Raw genomic sequence first — 17,295 nt, forward strand, 5'->3', positions numbered from 1 at the left:
GCCTAGGCTGCACTGTCGAGCGCAGATCCACTGAGCGCTCAACACAGACAGCATCATCAGAAGGAAAGTTGATAAAATAAATTAAAAATGTTGTATTGTTCGATACATATGCGTACCGAACCGAAAGCTCTGTATCGAACGGTTCAATATCGATACCAGTATCATTGCACCCCTAGTAACAAGGTAAACAAAAATAAAAAAATAAAAATAAACATACAAGTATAAAAGCTAAACAAGGTATAAATAGACTAAGAGTCATGATGAGAGGTATGCAATCCTGAATAGATAGTTTTAAATATATATCTGAACATATAACAGCAAAACCAGTGGTTCTCTATGGAACACAGCTGAACACGTGTGATGAGAACAGAGAACAGGTCTGAAAACAGATCACACGATCACAACATTGACAGTGCGTTCGCTCTGTCTGTGTCTCAGGACCTGAAGTGGGTGGAGGAGAAGCAGGCGTTGTATCGGAGGAATCAGGAACTGGTGGCGAAGGTGAATCGCATTTGTCAATCGTGACGTCTCAGTAAATATACACACAAATTCTTCCGAATCAAAAAGAACAACTTGCATTTGGTATATTTGGTATTTGGCTGAGAATAGACTTAATGTCACATGTAACAACGGATGGTTTGCAGGTCAGGCAGATGGAAGGTGAAGAGCTGCGACTGAAAAACGACATCCAGGATGCCAAAGACCAGAACGAGCTGCTGGAGTTCAGGATCCTGGAGTTAGAGGTGAAAACGTTGCAGATGCCAGTAACAGCATCTCAAACTTCCAGACGTTTACCTGTGATTTCTGTTTGCTGTTCAGGAGAGGGAGAGGCGCTCACCCGCCATCAATTTCCAACAGCTCCATTTCCCAGAAGGCCTCAGTCCTCTACAGGTTTACTGTGAGGCAGAGGGAGTCACTGTGAGTACATCTGTCACCTGTAAATATCTCTGAGGGGTGCACTGCCAGCATGTTCAGCAAATCCAGGCTTGCACTGTGTTAGCTGGCTGAACTAAGCTACACTTTCACTGTTAAACTGGGCCTGAAAGGTGCGTTTGATTTGTCATTTCATTCTCTTTACAAATGGATCAGCTGAGCTCCTTTTGCTCCAGTGAGAGGAGTTATTAGAGGAATGCTGACAGATCTATAAAAATGTAAAAGAAAATAAAGTGCTGCAAAAACAATGACAGCAGCGCTGCAGAAGATTATTGAATTTGTGATCATCAAGCAGCAGTGAGATAAATCTATTATAGCCATCCGTTTTCTTTATCCAATTCAGTGTTGTGGGGGGACTGCAGCACATCCTCGCTGTCATAGGGCGATGGGCGGGGTACACCTGGACAGGTCACAGGTTTGTCACTGGGTTAATACAGAGACAGACAACCATTCACAGCTTTTTATTTCTAGGGTTCACGCTGCATCTGTGAACCCTTAGGCGCTGAAGTTTGGTCAGTGTTCAATCACAGACGTAGAAATTAGTCTGTCACAGATTCAAGTCGTCGCATGCACATCAGAGGCCGGTAGAGTCGCAGCAGCAGATCTGGATTAAGAAAAGCTCAGGTTGGAGTTTAGAACAAACATCCCTGTGATGCAAGATAACTAAAAATCATCCTCAACATGTCGATGCTGTTTGTGCTGAATACCCCTGAACACACCTTTAACCTGTTTCTTGGTGCACTGAAGTAGTGTCCCGTCTGAAGCCTCGACATAATAAGTCTTTGACACCATTGGACCTACTGTCCGATTATTAACACCATGCCGTGTACTGGATCAATCCCGGCACCCGTTGCTCGGTCAGGCCCCTTCCAGGGGTGGGGGGCTCAGTCCCCTCTTCGGTTGGCGGCTGCTGGCGGAGCCTGTGGCGATGTCGCCACAATGGTGATGTGCGCAGCTGCTCCTCCGGTGCTCTGGGGGGCCTCTGGATGTCTGGGATCATCTCCATGCCTGCTTCATGGCTCGCAACACCTACTATTACAAACAAACAAGCTTTGTCTGTAATAGCCGAGCCGCGGACAGCCGCTGGCTTGGTTCTTAGTGGATACTGGGTGGGAATCGAACTTGCACCTCCCACTCCAAAGTGGGATGTGTAGTCTTACCACTACACTATCCAGCTGCACTTACATGGAGGAACCTTATGAATACAAGTGCGCTTGCACACACAGGTGTTCACACCTGAGCACCTGTGTGTGCACACCTGTGTTCACAGACACACACTTCTTCCTTGGCGGCTGCCTCCATGCGTTGTCGTTGCGTGCTGCTCCGCTCGGTTTTTATTATTTACTGTTAGTTCTGCTTATCCATGTTGTTGCTGTGGTCTCCCTACTGTGTTGTTCTCTTTCTGCCAGCAGGTGATCCAGCTGATCTTTTCTCTCTGTCGCTCTTCCCCTCTGCTTTTCTTTCCCTCTCCTTTTTGGAAGGTCGCTTGTCTTTGTCTTTCCCTTTTCTATCCACGGGTCCTGTCTGTTCCAATTGTAATAACTTAAAAGAATAAATAATTTATAAAGATCAATCAAGTGGATGAATAATGATCCACTTGGAAAAATAAATCAGGTGGGCATCACCAAATTTCCCCTTGTGGGACAATTAAAGGATTATTCTATTCTGTTTCTCTTGGCCTTCAAACTATAATTCATGTTGCCAGAGTGCCAAAAAAACAATTCTCTGAGCTCCCTTTCGTGTCCAAAGTCCTGGAGAAAATTGTCTGTGTCCAGCGCCAGGCTCAAAGCGCTACACAGCACTGAAACTATGCCTTTAAAAGTTTTTAATGATCTTTTATTAATGCCATTTAAGTGCTTTTAGACCTGAGCACTGCATTTGATAAAGTGGGTCATGGTGTTGTAGTGTCCAGACTGGTGTGGGTATTAAGGGACCTGCTCTTGATTGGTTTAGATTCTATTTAAGCAGCAGAATGTTTTCTGTCAGGTTCATCCATCCATGTGGAGTCCCTCAAGGATCTACCCTTGGCCCAGCATTTTCTCCTTTCACATGCTCCCATTAGGCTCTATTTTCAGAAAATATGGATTCTCTTTTCACTGTTTTGCTGATGATTCACAAATCTTTCCTCTTAAAAAGAATTCTACAGACTTTGAAAGTGTGCGTGACTGTCTTCATGATATTAAATCATGGCTGGCATTAAATGTTTTGAATGTGAACAATCAAAAAGCTGAGATTGTCCTATGTGGATCTTCTGACCCTCGTTCTTCTCTTAAGGGTGACCTTGACCCTCTGGGAAAAGCAGAACTGCCTTTGCAAAAATCTGGGAATGTTATTTGATGTTTCTTCATATTGAGAAACTGCTGTTAAAGGCTTCGAGAGAGTAGCTAATGCGAGTAACTGATCCAGACCTGGCAGCAGCTCTGCTCTCTCAGCTTCAGCTCTCGCGTGTTTACGTGTGCTCCTGACAGGCAGGCGTAAACGCGACCGTATTTCCCCGTCTAGGCTTGTTTACGTTCTGGCTTCCAGCACGTTATAGAATTGATTTAAGATGTTATTGCTTGTTTTAAGTCTCTAAGTGGATAAGCTTCGCCGTACCTCTCTGATCTTTATCTCATGCTATAAACTGAAGGTTGCTTCTGACTGAAACACAGGAGGGGCCTTTGCTGTGTGTAAACTTTGGACAGTTTGCTTCTTCAAATTAGGGTCTCTCCATCTGAAGACAGATCCTTACTCTCTAGCTTTTAATTGTGACTGAGTTGTTTTGCTTTTGTGTCTTGTCGTCTATTTGTGTGTGTTTATTTTTTCACTGTGTAATGGTTGTTTTTGTGATTTGCCCATCAGGACATTGTGATGAGTGAGCTGATGAAGAAGCTGGACATTCTGGGAGATAACGCCGTAAGTGTATGTTGAATTTATTTTGTACATGTATGTGTCACTGAAACATGTGATCCATGTAATCCGCTTGTGGCTTCACGTGTGTTGAATGTGTGCATTTTGTAAACATGCTGTTTAGTAACCGTGGTGACACGTTCCCTGTTTCATTAGTGAGTCCTTTCTGATGATCAGTGAATAAATCTGAGTTTGTGTCGGGACAACAATAATTTCCATGTTGAGCGTGTTGTTTATATATTGCTGACATGTTGTTTTTCTGTAGAATCTGTCCAATGAAGAGCAGGTGGTGGTAATACATGCCCGGACGGTACTCACTCTAGCAGAAAAGGTGAGCGTCCCACCTGTCAGTTCTCAGAGAGCTGAGGTTTCTGCTCTCTGACAGGATGCAGATAAAGTTTCTTATTCTTTGCACCTCTCAGAGTTATTGGCACAGGGAAAAAGCAGGTTCGCATAGTGAGATTGAGGACGTGGAATAACTGACGGCTCATCAAAGTTTACATAAGATCAGTCCGATCTCGTAAAGTTGCTGTTGCTCTCGGCAGGTTTCAGGTGAACAGTCAGGCAGCTCGTCGCTATTGTTTCACAAAGCTGTTTGCTCTGTCTCTGCGAGGTAACAATATAAAATGTGTGCACATGCAAAAATACCATGTGATTCACGAAACATGAACACCAGCTAAGTTGGCTCTTACCATCATGTGTTTGTTAATGGACTAGAATCAACAAAAATGTCTGCCGGATAGGGCGCCACGAAGTGATGTCACTGATTTATTGGCGACCGTGGTCTGGCACGCATAACAGAAGGGCGGTTGCCACGTCTAGTGCGTCGTTTGCCTGGCAGACTTTACCCTACTGGTGTTGGCCAGAGGGGCCGATGGCGCGATATGGCAGCCTCGCTTCTGTCAGTCTGCCCCAGGGCAGCTGTGGCTACAACTGTAGCTGCCTCCACCAGTGTGTGAGAGTGAATGAATAGTGGTATTGTAAAGCGCTTTGGGTGCCTAGAAAAGCGCTATATAAATCCAATCCATTATTATTATTAATAGTCGACGCGTCGTTTGAAGCTTTGTAAGATCACAAAAGACGCAGGAATAAGTAGCAGGATTTAAGAGTGTAATAACAGACTGAAACAGAAGGTGGCAGCACTGCATGTACAAGGATGCCAGCTGCCGTTAAACCCCGAAGAAGAAGAAGCTGTGTCCCAGAATTCATAGCGCAGCCCTGCTCAGTTTCCAACAATGGCGGCAGCTAGTTAGTTTTAATATTACTCTTATTATTCTTTCTGGGTCACAAAATAAACGTTTAACATATTTTCAGGCGAGAATGTAGCTGTGTAAACCTCAAATATCTGCTCAGTTTATCAAGACACCGCATATTTTCAAAAGCGCTCCGACGTTTTCAGAGACGTCTGTTACCCACTAGCTCGATAGCTAGCCGGGGGCTAGGTCACTAGAGCCGTGAGAACACCGGACTCCCGGCAAATCGTTTTCAAACCCACCGCCGTCTTTCGTTACTCAGGTTAAACATATAAGTCACTTAGATAACTTAAAAATGTTATTGTTTGGCTTTTTTCAGTGTTTTATTTGTTCCTGAGTAAATCTGTTTGGCTGAGATTAAAGTTATAGTTTTTACACAGCTGAATAAACGTCAAGCAGACAGCTGATTATCAGAAGTGTGAGATGCTCCAGAATTTACTCCGGTGTCCTGTTATATTTTAGATAGCAAGGAGTTTATTAAACTTCACCGAAACAATCTGCAAATTTCATTAAAATTTAATAAACTATCATCTTGTCTTTATTGTTAGTTAGCACAGACCTTAAACACTTAAAGCTGTAAGCTAATGATAGTTATATAAGAGCAGATGCTGCTGGCGCAATAAGCTGTAGTTTTACGTCCAATGGATGATGATCTGACTAGTCGACTAATCGCAAAAATAATCGGTGACTAGTCGACTATCAAAATAATCGTTTGTGGCAGCGCTACTGCAGGAAGATACAGAAAAACAGAAAAGTGTCAGAAACATTTAAAAACAAGTCTTTAGGTGAGATTTAAAGATGCTGAGTGTTGATGAGGTTCCCAGATTCTCCAGCATCTGTGGGTTAATAAAAGCTTTGAAAAGTAGTACTCAGTGTACTCTAGTATCCCGTGACACAGCCCGGTGCTCATCGTTTGTTCATATGCGTCACCTGAGGCTCCTAAACTGTTTGTTTGGGATGAACGAGTTCAGGTGAGAAACAGAGTTCACACAGATTTGTGTGAACTCTGTGAATAAAGCTGAACATACACAGAAATTTAAAGATGAACTTGGATTGATGAGGAGGACAGACAGTGCACAATCAATATCTGCTTTACGACCAGCCTGTCTCTGTCTACCTGTCTGCTCACCTGTCTCTCTTTACCCCCTTTCAGTGGCTGGAGTCCATTGAAGTGACAAAATCGGCTCTGCAGCAGAAAATGTTGGACATCGAGAGTGAGAAGGTGAAAGACAAAGTGTATCTGGTCTCTGTTGGGACTTTTTTCTACTTGCTGAAATCATGTGATCTGATCTGTGGTCTGGTCAATGACACTAGATCCATCTGAATTATGAGGCTAAAATAAGTGCTCTGTGGTGAGTCGGTCCAGTAAGAAGAGCGTGGTGATCGCGAGCTGGACAGGAAGCTTTTAGTTTCAACTCTTTCATATGTCGGAGTCTGTTTGTACAGAAAACATTAAAAGGCCTTAGCGGTTTGTAAAGCAGCAGTATCCATGTTGGGAAGTTGTTGTCTGGGGTAAATAAATGTGGTGTCAGTGAAGATGCTGTTGTTTTCTAGGAGCTGTTCAGTAAGCAGAAAGGTTACTTGGATGAAGAGCTGGACTACAGGAAGCAGTCGATGGATCAGGCCCATAAGGTCAGTGAATAGCTGAACCTGTACTGTGGAGAGGTCAACCAAATAACTGAGAGCAAGTCTTTGAGCCTGTTCTGATATCATTGGCCCGTTGATCAGTGGGCTGTGATCAATGGTTGTCAATCTATGGCCATGACAATCTGCATATTAATGATCAAGGAAATGACTTCACGGCCCGTTGTTCGTTCAGTGGTGCTCGTTTCAGTCATTGTGCAAATTTCCTGTTTATAAAGTTGGGAAACCTGCACCTGGATGAGTGACAAAACGTTTCTCCCACTGAAAACATCCAAATGAACAGGATCAACATTTTGGGATTTCCTTAGCTGGATGATTGAGCAACAACAATGACAGCGCAAAAATGTTTCTTTGATCCAGAGGATCCTGGAGCTGGAGGCCATGTTGTTTGAGGCTCTGCAGCAGGAAGAGGAATCCAGGATAGAGGGATTAAAGATGGAGGGTCGGCTGTCTGAGAGTCTGACAGAGGGAGAGCGAGAGGAGCTGAGGAGAGCCATGGACCAGTGGAAACGAACTGTGATGTGTGAGCTCAGAGAGAGAGATGCCCAAATCCTTCGAGAGCGGATGGAACTACTGCAGCTCACCCAACAGGTAAACCACTGAAATGAGCACAGGTACACTATTATGATTTCTCCTTTGTAGTCTGTAATCAATGATGTTGTGTTTGTCAGCGGAACAAGGAGCTGGAAGAATTTATAGAAGCACAGAAACGACAGATTAAAGAGCTGGAAGAGAAGGTAAAGACAAATAGAACAGAAACATGTATGTAAAAAACTGCTTCCTTTGACATCGACAGATTCTGCACTGCTTTCTTCTTCTTTCAGTTCCTTTTCCTGTTTCTCTTCTTCTCTTTGGCCTTCATCCTTTGGTCCTAACAGCAGCAGGTTGGTCACACTTTCCCAGGTGTGCAGAGTTTACCTGTTGGATCTCAGTGTAGTAAAATGTTTGCTCTGCTTTAGTGTGTGCAGACCACCACAGTCCAGCAGCTGAGTGGCCAGGTCAGCTCAGTCTGGATCAGACCAGGAGGACCTGAAAGGATTCCTGGAACCAGCAGCTCACCAACCGAGGGTCTATGGGTTCTCTGTTGCCAGCCAATCAGAGCAGAGCCCAGCTGTCAGCTGGCTCTCAAACTATCCTGTTACACGTTCCTAGAATGCCACTGTGCTGTCTCACAATGACTGATGGCTTCGTTTCAGCTTGCTGATGTTCAGCTAAGTAAAAGAGTCTGGCCCAAACTGGTGTTGGACTCTTACTAGCTAAACTAGGTGACACCCTATATGATTAGCTTAGGTCGCTGATTTTGAAGTTGTCAGATGGGGTTGGTTCAGTAACCTGTGGCAGAGCTGAACCTGAGCTCAGCAGAGTTAGGCTGAAGAGCAAAATCTCTATAAGAACTAGACATAAAAACATCAGAAACCAGCCTGACAGAAGTTTAGTTCAATAATTCTTTGTTCTGATTGGCTGTTCCACCTGAAGAGCAGACAGTGAATTTAGCTCCTCCCGCTTTATTCACAGAGCTAAGGTCACACCTGGTTCGTCTGCAACAGAAGAAGGACCTCCACAATGTCAGGAGGTCTGTTAGGAGATAAGAGTGAAGTGAAGTGGTCCAGATAAACCAGGTTCAGCAGGTCCACATAAACCAGGTTCATGATGTCCAGGCACACTAGGTATACCAGGTCCACACAAACCAGGTTCACTGGCTTCCGGTTAAATACTGCATCGATTTCAAGATACTTTTGTACACATTCAAGGCTACCCATCATCTCTCACCTTCATACCTCTCTGACCTGGTTCAAATCACCATTCCTTCTCCGTATCTCAGATCCTCCTCCTCTCTTTCTCTTTCCATCCCTTCCCCCCGGCTAGCCACCATGGGGCGCAGGGCTTTCTGTTGCTCTGCCCCCGACTTTGGAACATCACTTCCATCCCTCTATATAAGTCCAGACTCAAAACTCACCTATTCACATTAGCCTATTCCACATAAATCTTTCCATCCTGCTACTTTAATTTATTTGATCTATTTGCTCAACGTTTTATCATTATTATTTTGTAAATTGTTATGTTTGTTGTTGTTATTGCTTGTGTACAGTGTCCTTGCGTGTTTTGAAAGGCGCTTTCTTAAATAAAATGTATTCATTCATTCATTCATTATTCATGAGGTCCAGATAAACCAGGTTAACCAGGTCCACACAAATCAGGTTCATGAGGCCCAGATAAATCAGGATCAGGAGGTCAAGATAGACCAGGTTTACTGGGTCCAGACAAACCAGGTTGATGAGGTCCAGGCACACCAGGTTCACCAGGTCCAGGCAAACCAGGTTCATGAGGTCCAGACAAACCAGGTTCAGGAGGTCCAGACAAACCAGGTTCACCAGGTCCAGGCAAACCAGGTTCATGAGGTCCAGACAAACATGAGGTCCAACAAACCAGGTTCAGGAGGTCCAGATAGACCAGGTTCACCGGGTCCAGACAAACTAGCTTGATGAGGTCCAGATAAACCAGGTTCAGGAGGTCCAGATAAACCAGGTTAACCAGGTCCACACAAACCAGGTTCATGAGGTCCAGATAAACCAGGTTCACGAGGTCCAGACAAACCAGGTTCACCAGGTCCAGGCAAACCAGGTTCATGAGGTCCAGATAAACCAGGTTCAGGAGGTCTAGACAAACATGAGGTCCGACAAACCAGGTTCAGGAGGTCCAGATAGACCAGGTTCACCGGGTCCAGATAAACTAGGTTCAGGAGGTCCAGACACACAAGGTTCACCAGGTCCAGATAAACTAGGTTCAGGAGGTCTAGATTAACCAGTCTCACCGGGTCCAAACAAGCCAGGTTCATAAGGTGCAGGCAAACCAGGTTCATGAGGTCCAGAGAAACCAGGTTCACCGGGTCCAGACAAACCAGGTTCAGACTGTGTTTAATTTGATGGAGAAAAGCACAGCAGTAGTCTCTGATCTTGAGGTGCTAGATATCCTGGATTTAGGTCCTGGAAATGACTCCCAATATGTTTCTGTTCCTAAATCCATATCTAAATAATGTCACAGAACTAAAACTAAACTATATCACAATATATAATATATGATTGATTAGTATTACATGAAATGATGCACCTTTTCACTTTACACTGAAGTTACCGGATATTGTTAAATAAAAAGTTTAATTATAAAAAAGCTAAAGACTTTGTATTTTGGTTAATACCTACATTACATTAATATTTTTAAAGCTTTTGTTTCTTTTGGGTTTCTGCCAGCAACCGTATTTGACTTCAAATTCTGCACTTTGTCATTTTGACCATTTACCATTTCTCTGAGTTATCCTCAGTGTTCAAATGAAGCAGTATCAGAATCTGTTGTTTTAAAAGTTGCATCCTGCTGTTGTACTTTTATTATTCCAGATGATATTTTTCTATCCCTGCTGTGAGTCTAAACACTGAACATCTGAAGAGTTGGCGATTAAAAATGGAAACCGAACAAGGAGCAGTCTGTTTTGTTGCTTATGTCGGATTATTGAGTCCAAGTGCATTTTCACCAGAATAATCCAATCCAAATCAGTTCAGCATCATTCAAAGACCAGTAATTCACAACAACAGTCAACTAAATATACTTTAATAAGGTAAAGACGACACAAAATTAGTCAGAGCACCTATATAAGCATCAATGGTGACAGTGGGAAGAAAAAACTAGAATAGAATAGAATGCCTTTATTTATTGCAGGATTATTCTTTCCAAGATTTTGGCCATCAAAGGAAGTTTAGAGATTGGCCTATAGTTTGAAAGAACATTTGGATCAAGGTTACTTTCTTGATAACAGGTTGCACAACAGCATGTTTGAAGGCAGACAGGACGCAGCCTGATAACAGTGAGGAGTTCATTAGGAGTAGGATACAGGTCCAATGATGTTCAGAGCATCCTTAATAATACGGGAAGGAAGAATGTTGTGGCAGGAGTTCGAACTTTTCAATGAATTTATTATTTCCTTAAGAGTCAGGAGAGTCACAGGCTCAAACTGTTGAAAGACTGTTGAGCATTCAGAATTTAGGTTTTGGTTTGCTGCTGATAGATTTGTGGCCCTTAGTGCTGAGATTTTATCTATAAAATAATTTAGGAATTTTTCACAGAGAGCTGGGGAGGCCTCCGTCAAAGTGGCAGAGGAAGGGTTAATCACTGAATTGGGGTTTGTGGCTATTAGTTGCAATGATTTCCGACAGGAAAGAAGCTTTTGTGACTTTAACAGCCTTCTGATATTTCAAACGGCAGTTCTGCAAAATGTCCAAGGAAATCTGGAGTTTGTCTTTTTTCCATCTCCTTTCGCCTCAGCAGCATTCACGTCTGAGAGTGTGGGTGGATTCATTCAGCCAGGGTTGGCGATTAGGTTTAAAGTGTTTGGTCTTTAAGGGAGCCACAGTGTCCAAGATAGAAGTATATATAGATATAAAGGAATTAGTGAGTTCATTTACTGGTGTAGTTGTCTTACAATTATCATCATAAAATGCAGAGTTAGTCAAGGCCGTGGAAAAATGAACGATTGCTTCAGGATTAATATTGCATACTTTGTACAGGGAGTCCTCACAGTTCAACTCCACATTACATATTTCGACATTAAACATAACTGGGAAGTGGTCCGAAATTCCAGCATTGCTGATATCCATAATGCAAATGTCCAAGCCATATGACAGTACGAGATCAAGTGTGTGGCCTTTAATGTGCGTTGGTTTGCTTACTCACTCTGAGTGAGAGAAAAAGGGTCAATGAGAGCCAGAAAATCCTTGACCAGCGGGTCTGATTCACAACAAACATGAATGTTAAAATCACTGGTAATAAAAATATAGTCGTAACTTAAAAAAAGATTACCTAAAAGATCGGCGAACTCACAAACAAAATTACATTTTGGCGGTCGGTACACAACAGCACAGAGGATCGAGGGGGCAAAGTTTAACTCCAGTAGCTGCACTTGGAAGCTGGAGGGCAAGGCAGGAGGCAAAAGCCGTGCTCAGAATTTGTTTTTAAAAACTGAGGCTAGCCCTCCACCATTGCGGTGGAAGAAGTTCCGAAAGGGAAAAGGACTCACCAGGACGAATCCAGGTCTCCGTCAGAAATAAGAAGTCCCTGTGACCTGGTGTTTAGCACAGCCATCTGGATTGTGGTCTTATTGTTTCTTGGAGGACGCCTCAGCAGGTGTAGATTGCTGTGGTTCACGCCACCTCCACGGGCCCGCATCCAGCTCCAAGCAGGTAGAAAGTCAACCGGTAAGTCCGAGTGGGCATCCTGTCCGACATGGCGGGCGATGGCAAAACAGTCTGAAAGTAGACTGATCCCGGGAGGAAGCTAGGGGGCGTAAGATATCCGAGATGTCGGAGTAGTTAATCACTTCGTGTGGTTTTAAGTAGAGAGGTTGAAGAGTCTGGTGAAGATGAGGGTGAGCTGGTGGGCACACGCTCTTAGCACCTTGCCAGGTACTTTGTCTGGACCAGCCTTCCTGGGGTTCACTGCTAGGAGCACACGTCTGACATCGTGCTCCGTTACAGTGAATGGAGCGGTGCAGGATCCAGGTGAGGATGAGGATGGGAGCAGGGCTGAAGCAGGTGAGTGCTGCTGTTGCTGTGTTTCAAAGCGGGTGAAGAAGCTGTTTATTTCCTCTGCCAGCTGCACACTCAGGTTTTCTGTTTTCACAGCCTCTGTGGTTGATGATGTCTTGCATTCCCCACCACACCTCCCGTGTGTTGGTGCTGGACAGCTGGGACTAGATGCTTCTTTTGTGGTCTGTCTTGGCTTTTTCCCCTTTTCAGGTCAGGTCAAGCAGCCCTGTACAAAGCTCTGTCACCTGACCTGAAGGCGGCATCCCGGGCTTTGAGGAGTGTGCGGACCTCGTGGGTCATCCAGGGTTTTTGGTTTGGGGAAAACCAGAATGCTTTTGTTCACAGTCATATTTCCAATACAGAACTTGATATAGTCCAGCACTGATCCTGTGAAAGTTTCTGGTCCTGGTGTTCAAATCTGTCTCAGTGCACACAATATCAGATCCGACATTCATAAGACATGAAAAGATAACAGCCATGCAGTTTTTTAGATATTGAAATGAAAGTGAAGATAGTCATGGCCTATTTTGCAGTCCGAGTCCAACATTTGAGTATCTTGGGATGGTGTTCATGAGTGAGGGGAGTGGAAGATTAAGTGAAGAAAGGTGGACTCTGGTTGCGTTTCACGCCATCCTGGGAGGATTGTTTCTTAGTTCCGAAGGTTCTCTGTGTTTGTGCAGAAGAGTCAGCATCTTATTTTACATTCTGATGAAGATTTCCAAAGATCCTGCAGAACATTTTCATCAGAAACTTCCACTCACTTTAAACATGAAGTAGTTTCAGCAGTCTCTCCCTCTCTCTTCCTTTTTTCTTTACTGTGTTTGGATCATCCAATAACCTGATGTTTGTTGTTACAACCTTTGTTTACTTTCTGACTGCGGTCGCCCTGCATTCAGTTTAAGAACTCTGAGCAGATACTCTGACTTCATTTTCAAAGAGGAAAGCTTCATGTGGGCATGAACTACAGACTTTGTTACAGTTCACTGGCTGTGTGTGTGTGTGTGTGTGTGTGTGTGTGTGTGTGTGTGTGTGTGTGTGTGTGTGTGTGTGTGTGTGTGTGTGTGTGTGTGTGTGAGATTAGATGGACTAAATCTGACAGGCAAAGAAATCAAGTTCAAACTGCAGCAACTTCAGAGCATCAGCAGTAATGAGCACTGACACGTGTGTGTGTGTGTGTGTGTGTGTGTGTGTGTGTGTGTGTGTGTGTGTGTGCGCGCGCGTTGGTCACGACCTTCGTCTCATTCAAAGCTGATAAAGTCAGAGATATCAGTGAGTGGGGAGGTGTGAGGGTATGCTGAGCAATAAAGATGAACTCCTGAGAGAGAAAAGGAGACAAAGGACAGACCTGTGAATCTGATTGGTTGAAGTTTTGTGTTCTCCTCCTCCTCCCTCTTAATCTTACTTTGGGCCCATGACCTCCTTTCTTCCCTTCTTCCTCCTCCACCTCCTCCACATCCTGTCGGTTCGTTTATCGTCTGAGATCTTCATCCTCCCCGCCTCCTCCTCCTTTTCTTCTCTTGCTTGTTTCTGATCAGGTCACATCTCTCCAGGATGTCTGAGAGGAGGTGCTCCCCGGAGGACGACTGCTCTTCTCTCCTTTCGCGGCTCGGCTCAGACTCTCCTCGACCTCGGATGAAGTACGGCGGGATGTTCTGCAATGTCGAGGGAGCGTTCGAGAACAAGACACTGAACTTTGAGTCGTTGGGTCTGCGGCCGCAGCGATGCCAAGCCACTTGCACCCGCAGCCGAGATGGAGGCCACGCCGCCAGAAGAGGAGGAGGACACACATCTGGACACACTCGGGAAAATTGTGGCAAGAGAGAGGTTTGTATTATTTCTAGTGAATTGAAAATGTGAGTTCTGTTTATCTTTGTAATGCTCATATCCTGCTGATCTCACCTTTCAACCTTCACACAACTCAGAGTTACCGACCATCAGATGGTGAGTGTTTATTTTGCTTCAGTCATTTGTTACAGATAAGTATAGTCATGTAACACATCATTGATAAGACGACTTGGAACAACTTTGTATCGTATTACAAAGTTGATGGGCATACGGTTAGTGTGACCCCAGGCTGTGGAGACTTCACTTCATTTCCCGTTTTTCTTCCTTCCACTTCAGTTTCTAATGAAATGTCACAGACACAGTTCACGATTCAGTTTCACTTTAAAATAATTATTCAGCAATTCATATCCTCCCCACGGTCACAGCAGACAGGTCTGTTACATCACGTTCTCATCCCTCGTGCAGTAAATCACAACGATTAATTGCTCTCAGAAGTTAGAGGCTGATTGTAGATTTGTTTCTTCTATCCGCTCATCTCATAAATAATTAAAGACTTCATTCACTGTACTGTGATTACTGAGCGTACTACAGTAACACCTCCCTGGGTAATGCTATATTTTAGTACGATACCGAACTAAATATTAGGGATGGGAATCCTCGTGCCGCTCCCTACAGTACTGACTAAAAACTAAAAGAACTGAGAACCTGAAACAAGGCTCAGCAGCAGGTACACTCAGGTGTGGTATATTTAGGTATTTGAGAGGGGTTACTTGTTACATGTAAGGAAATATCAGTCTGATATCAGCAGCACATCAATCAGACACACATCTCCAAAAGTTGAATCTGTTCATCTGGACAAAGCGTTTTTGTGGGAGAAACGTTTCGTTACTCATCCAAGTGACTTGGATGAGTAACGAAACGTTTCTCCCACAAAAACGCTTTGTCCAGATGAACAGATTCAACTTTTGGAAATTTACTTTCCTGGATGATTGAGAATGCATCAAGACAATCAGACACACAGATACGGTACCCCGACCCCAATCATTAAACCACACTAATTTATTTCAACAACCATGAAATACCAACCAACAAAATGGTAAATGGTCTGTATTTATATAGCGCTTTACTTAGTCCCTAAGGACCCCAAAGCGCTTTACACTACATTCAGTCATTCACACACTGGGAATGGCAGCTACATTGTAGCCACAGCTGCCCTGGGGCGCACTGACAGAGGCGAGGCTGCCAGACACTGGTGCCACGGGCCCTCTGACAACCGCCAGTAGGCAAACATGGGGTTAGTATCTTGCCCAAGGATATTTGGCACGTAGACAGGAGGAGCCTGGGATCGAACCACCAACCTTCCGGTGAGTGGGTGACCCGCTCTACCACCTGAGTTACAGCCACCCCACCCTGACAACAATCAACAACCACAAAACACCAACCAACAACCACCAAACACCAACCAACAACCATGAAACATCCACCAACAACCACGAAATACCAAACACCAACCAACAACCACCCATCACCAACCAACAACCACAAACCAACAACCACCAAACACCAACCAAGAACCATGAAACACCCACCCCTAACCACAAAATTCCAAACACCAACCAACAACCACCAAACACCAACCAACAACCACCAAACACCAACCAACAACCACCAAACACCAACCAACAACATTGAAATACCAACCAACAACCACCAAACACAATCACAAAACCCCAACCCCCAACCAACAACCACCAAACGCAACCACAAAACACCAAACACCAACCAACAGCCAACCAACCAAAAACCAACAAGCACCAAACACCAACCAACCAAAAACCAAATACAAGCTAACAGCTACCAACCAACAACCACAAAGCTGGATCATTGCAGAACCTCGATTATTTTCTTTTTCAGCCATTCTGTTGGAAATTTGCTGCTGTGCTCAAGATCATTGTCCTGTTGATGACCCAGTGTGGTCCAAGCTTCAGCTGTGGAACAGATAGCCTCACTTTTTGACTCTAGAATACTTTAGTGTAGAAAGGAGTTCGTGTTCCACTCAGTTTATCATCCCTCCACCATCGTACTAGCAGCTGGTAGGAGGTATTTGTTTCCTCCAAATGATGGAAGTTTGTGTGTTTGAGCCTGCAGAGCTTATTTTACATTTATTCATTTATCATTTATTTTACATTTATTTATTAATTATGAAGAAGTGGACTAACGCAGCAAAGCAGGAACTGCAGGACTGTTTTGACTGCACTGATTGGACTGTTTTTGAAGCTGCAGCTGAGAACCTGGATGAGCTGACAGACACTGTGACATCATATATCAGTTTTTGTGAAGATGTGTGTGTGCCAACCAAGACCTTTTGCACATACAACAACAATAAATCATGGTTCACTCCTAAACTCTAACATCTTCATCGGGCCAAAGAGGACACCTACAGAAGCGGTGACAGGGCGCTGTACAAACAAACCAGGAGCACACGGACCAAAGCAGCTAAAAGGATCTACTCCCAGAAGCTGAAAGAACTGCTCTCAGCCAACGACCCTGCATCAGTGTGGAAGGATCTGCAGGACATCACCAGCTCTTGTTGAATACATCCTACTGCAGGTTTGAGATGGACAGACTCTCAAAACTCCCTTGTATGTGCTTGTGCATATACTTGGCCAATAAATGTGATTCTGAGACTGCGTGTGTGTGTGTGTGTGTGTGTGTGCGTGTGTGTGTGTGTGTGTGTGTGTGTGTGTGGACTAAGAGTCAAACTACAGATGAAGGTGAAGATAAACAGATCCTTCAGGTCTCAGCAGATAAAGATTCCTTTACTGTCGTTGTACTTACAGAGAAATTGGAGCAGACTAGCACACATGCATTATTACATGCTTTCACTCGTGATTCATTCTACAGAATAAAATAACAATAAAATAAAAATAGACAGACTAATAAACAAAAGTATGCGTACAGTTCTACTAAAAGGATTAAATGACAGTGCAGCCATGCAGCATGAGTGTTATTGTTCTGTACTGTGTGTAATTATATCCAAATAAAAAATATCCAACTCACATCACTCAATAAATCTGTGACCACTAGTTGACACTAAGAGCCAATCAGAAGCCAAGACGAGAGGTCTAATCTCCTTTCAGAATAAAAGGCTGTTAATTTGCTCTAAAACCTGAGGAGTTTAAATATCTGAAAGTTGATGTTGATGAAAAAGTTCAAGC

The 17,295-nt window shown here is 43.9% G+C and overlaps 1 protein-coding gene across 9 annotated transcripts in view; it reads left to right on the forward strand.

Annotated features, from left to right (window-relative positions):
- jakmip3 (Janus kinase and microtubule interacting protein 3) overlaps positions 1 to 9,001 on the forward strand; it is a 36,256-nt gene extending 27,255 nt beyond the window's left edge. For 4 of the 9 annotated variants that reach the window (XM_040014051.1, XM_040014050.1, XM_040014054.1 and 1 more), the window contains 10 exons: positions 439 to 501; positions 645 to 743; positions 820 to 918; positions 3,775 to 3,834; positions 4,088 to 4,153; positions 6,229 to 6,297; positions 6,630 to 6,707; positions 7,080 to 7,310; positions 7,391 to 7,456; positions 7,679 to 9,001. In XM_040014051.1, the coding sequence (XP_039869985.1) occupies positions 439 to 501; positions 645 to 743; positions 820 to 918; positions 3,775 to 3,834; positions 4,088 to 4,153; positions 6,229 to 6,297; positions 6,630 to 6,707; positions 7,080 to 7,310; positions 7,391 to 7,456; positions 7,679 to 7,897 (1,050 nt within the window). In that variant the 3' untranslated portion in view covers positions 7,898 to 9,001. Of the gene's footprint in view, positions 1 to 438; positions 502 to 644; positions 744 to 819; positions 919 to 3,774; positions 3,835 to 4,087; positions 4,154 to 6,228; positions 6,298 to 6,629; positions 6,708 to 7,079; positions 7,311 to 7,390; positions 7,457 to 7,543; positions 7,604 to 7,678 lie in introns of all 9 variants that reach the window. The other 5 variants (XM_040014055.1, XM_040014058.1, XM_040014056.1 and 2 more) reach the window with 3 other exon arrangements.
- The last annotated feature ends 8,294 nt before the right edge of the window (positions 9,002 to 17,295 follow it).

Source organism: Simochromis diagramma, unplaced genomic scaffold (assembly GCF_900408965.1).
Source record: "Simochromis diagramma unplaced genomic scaffold, fSimDia1.1 OVJJ01000669.1, whole genome shotgun sequence".
In the NCBI taxonomy this organism is placed as follows: Eukaryota; Metazoa; Chordata; class Actinopteri; order Cichliformes; family Cichlidae; genus Simochromis; species Simochromis diagramma.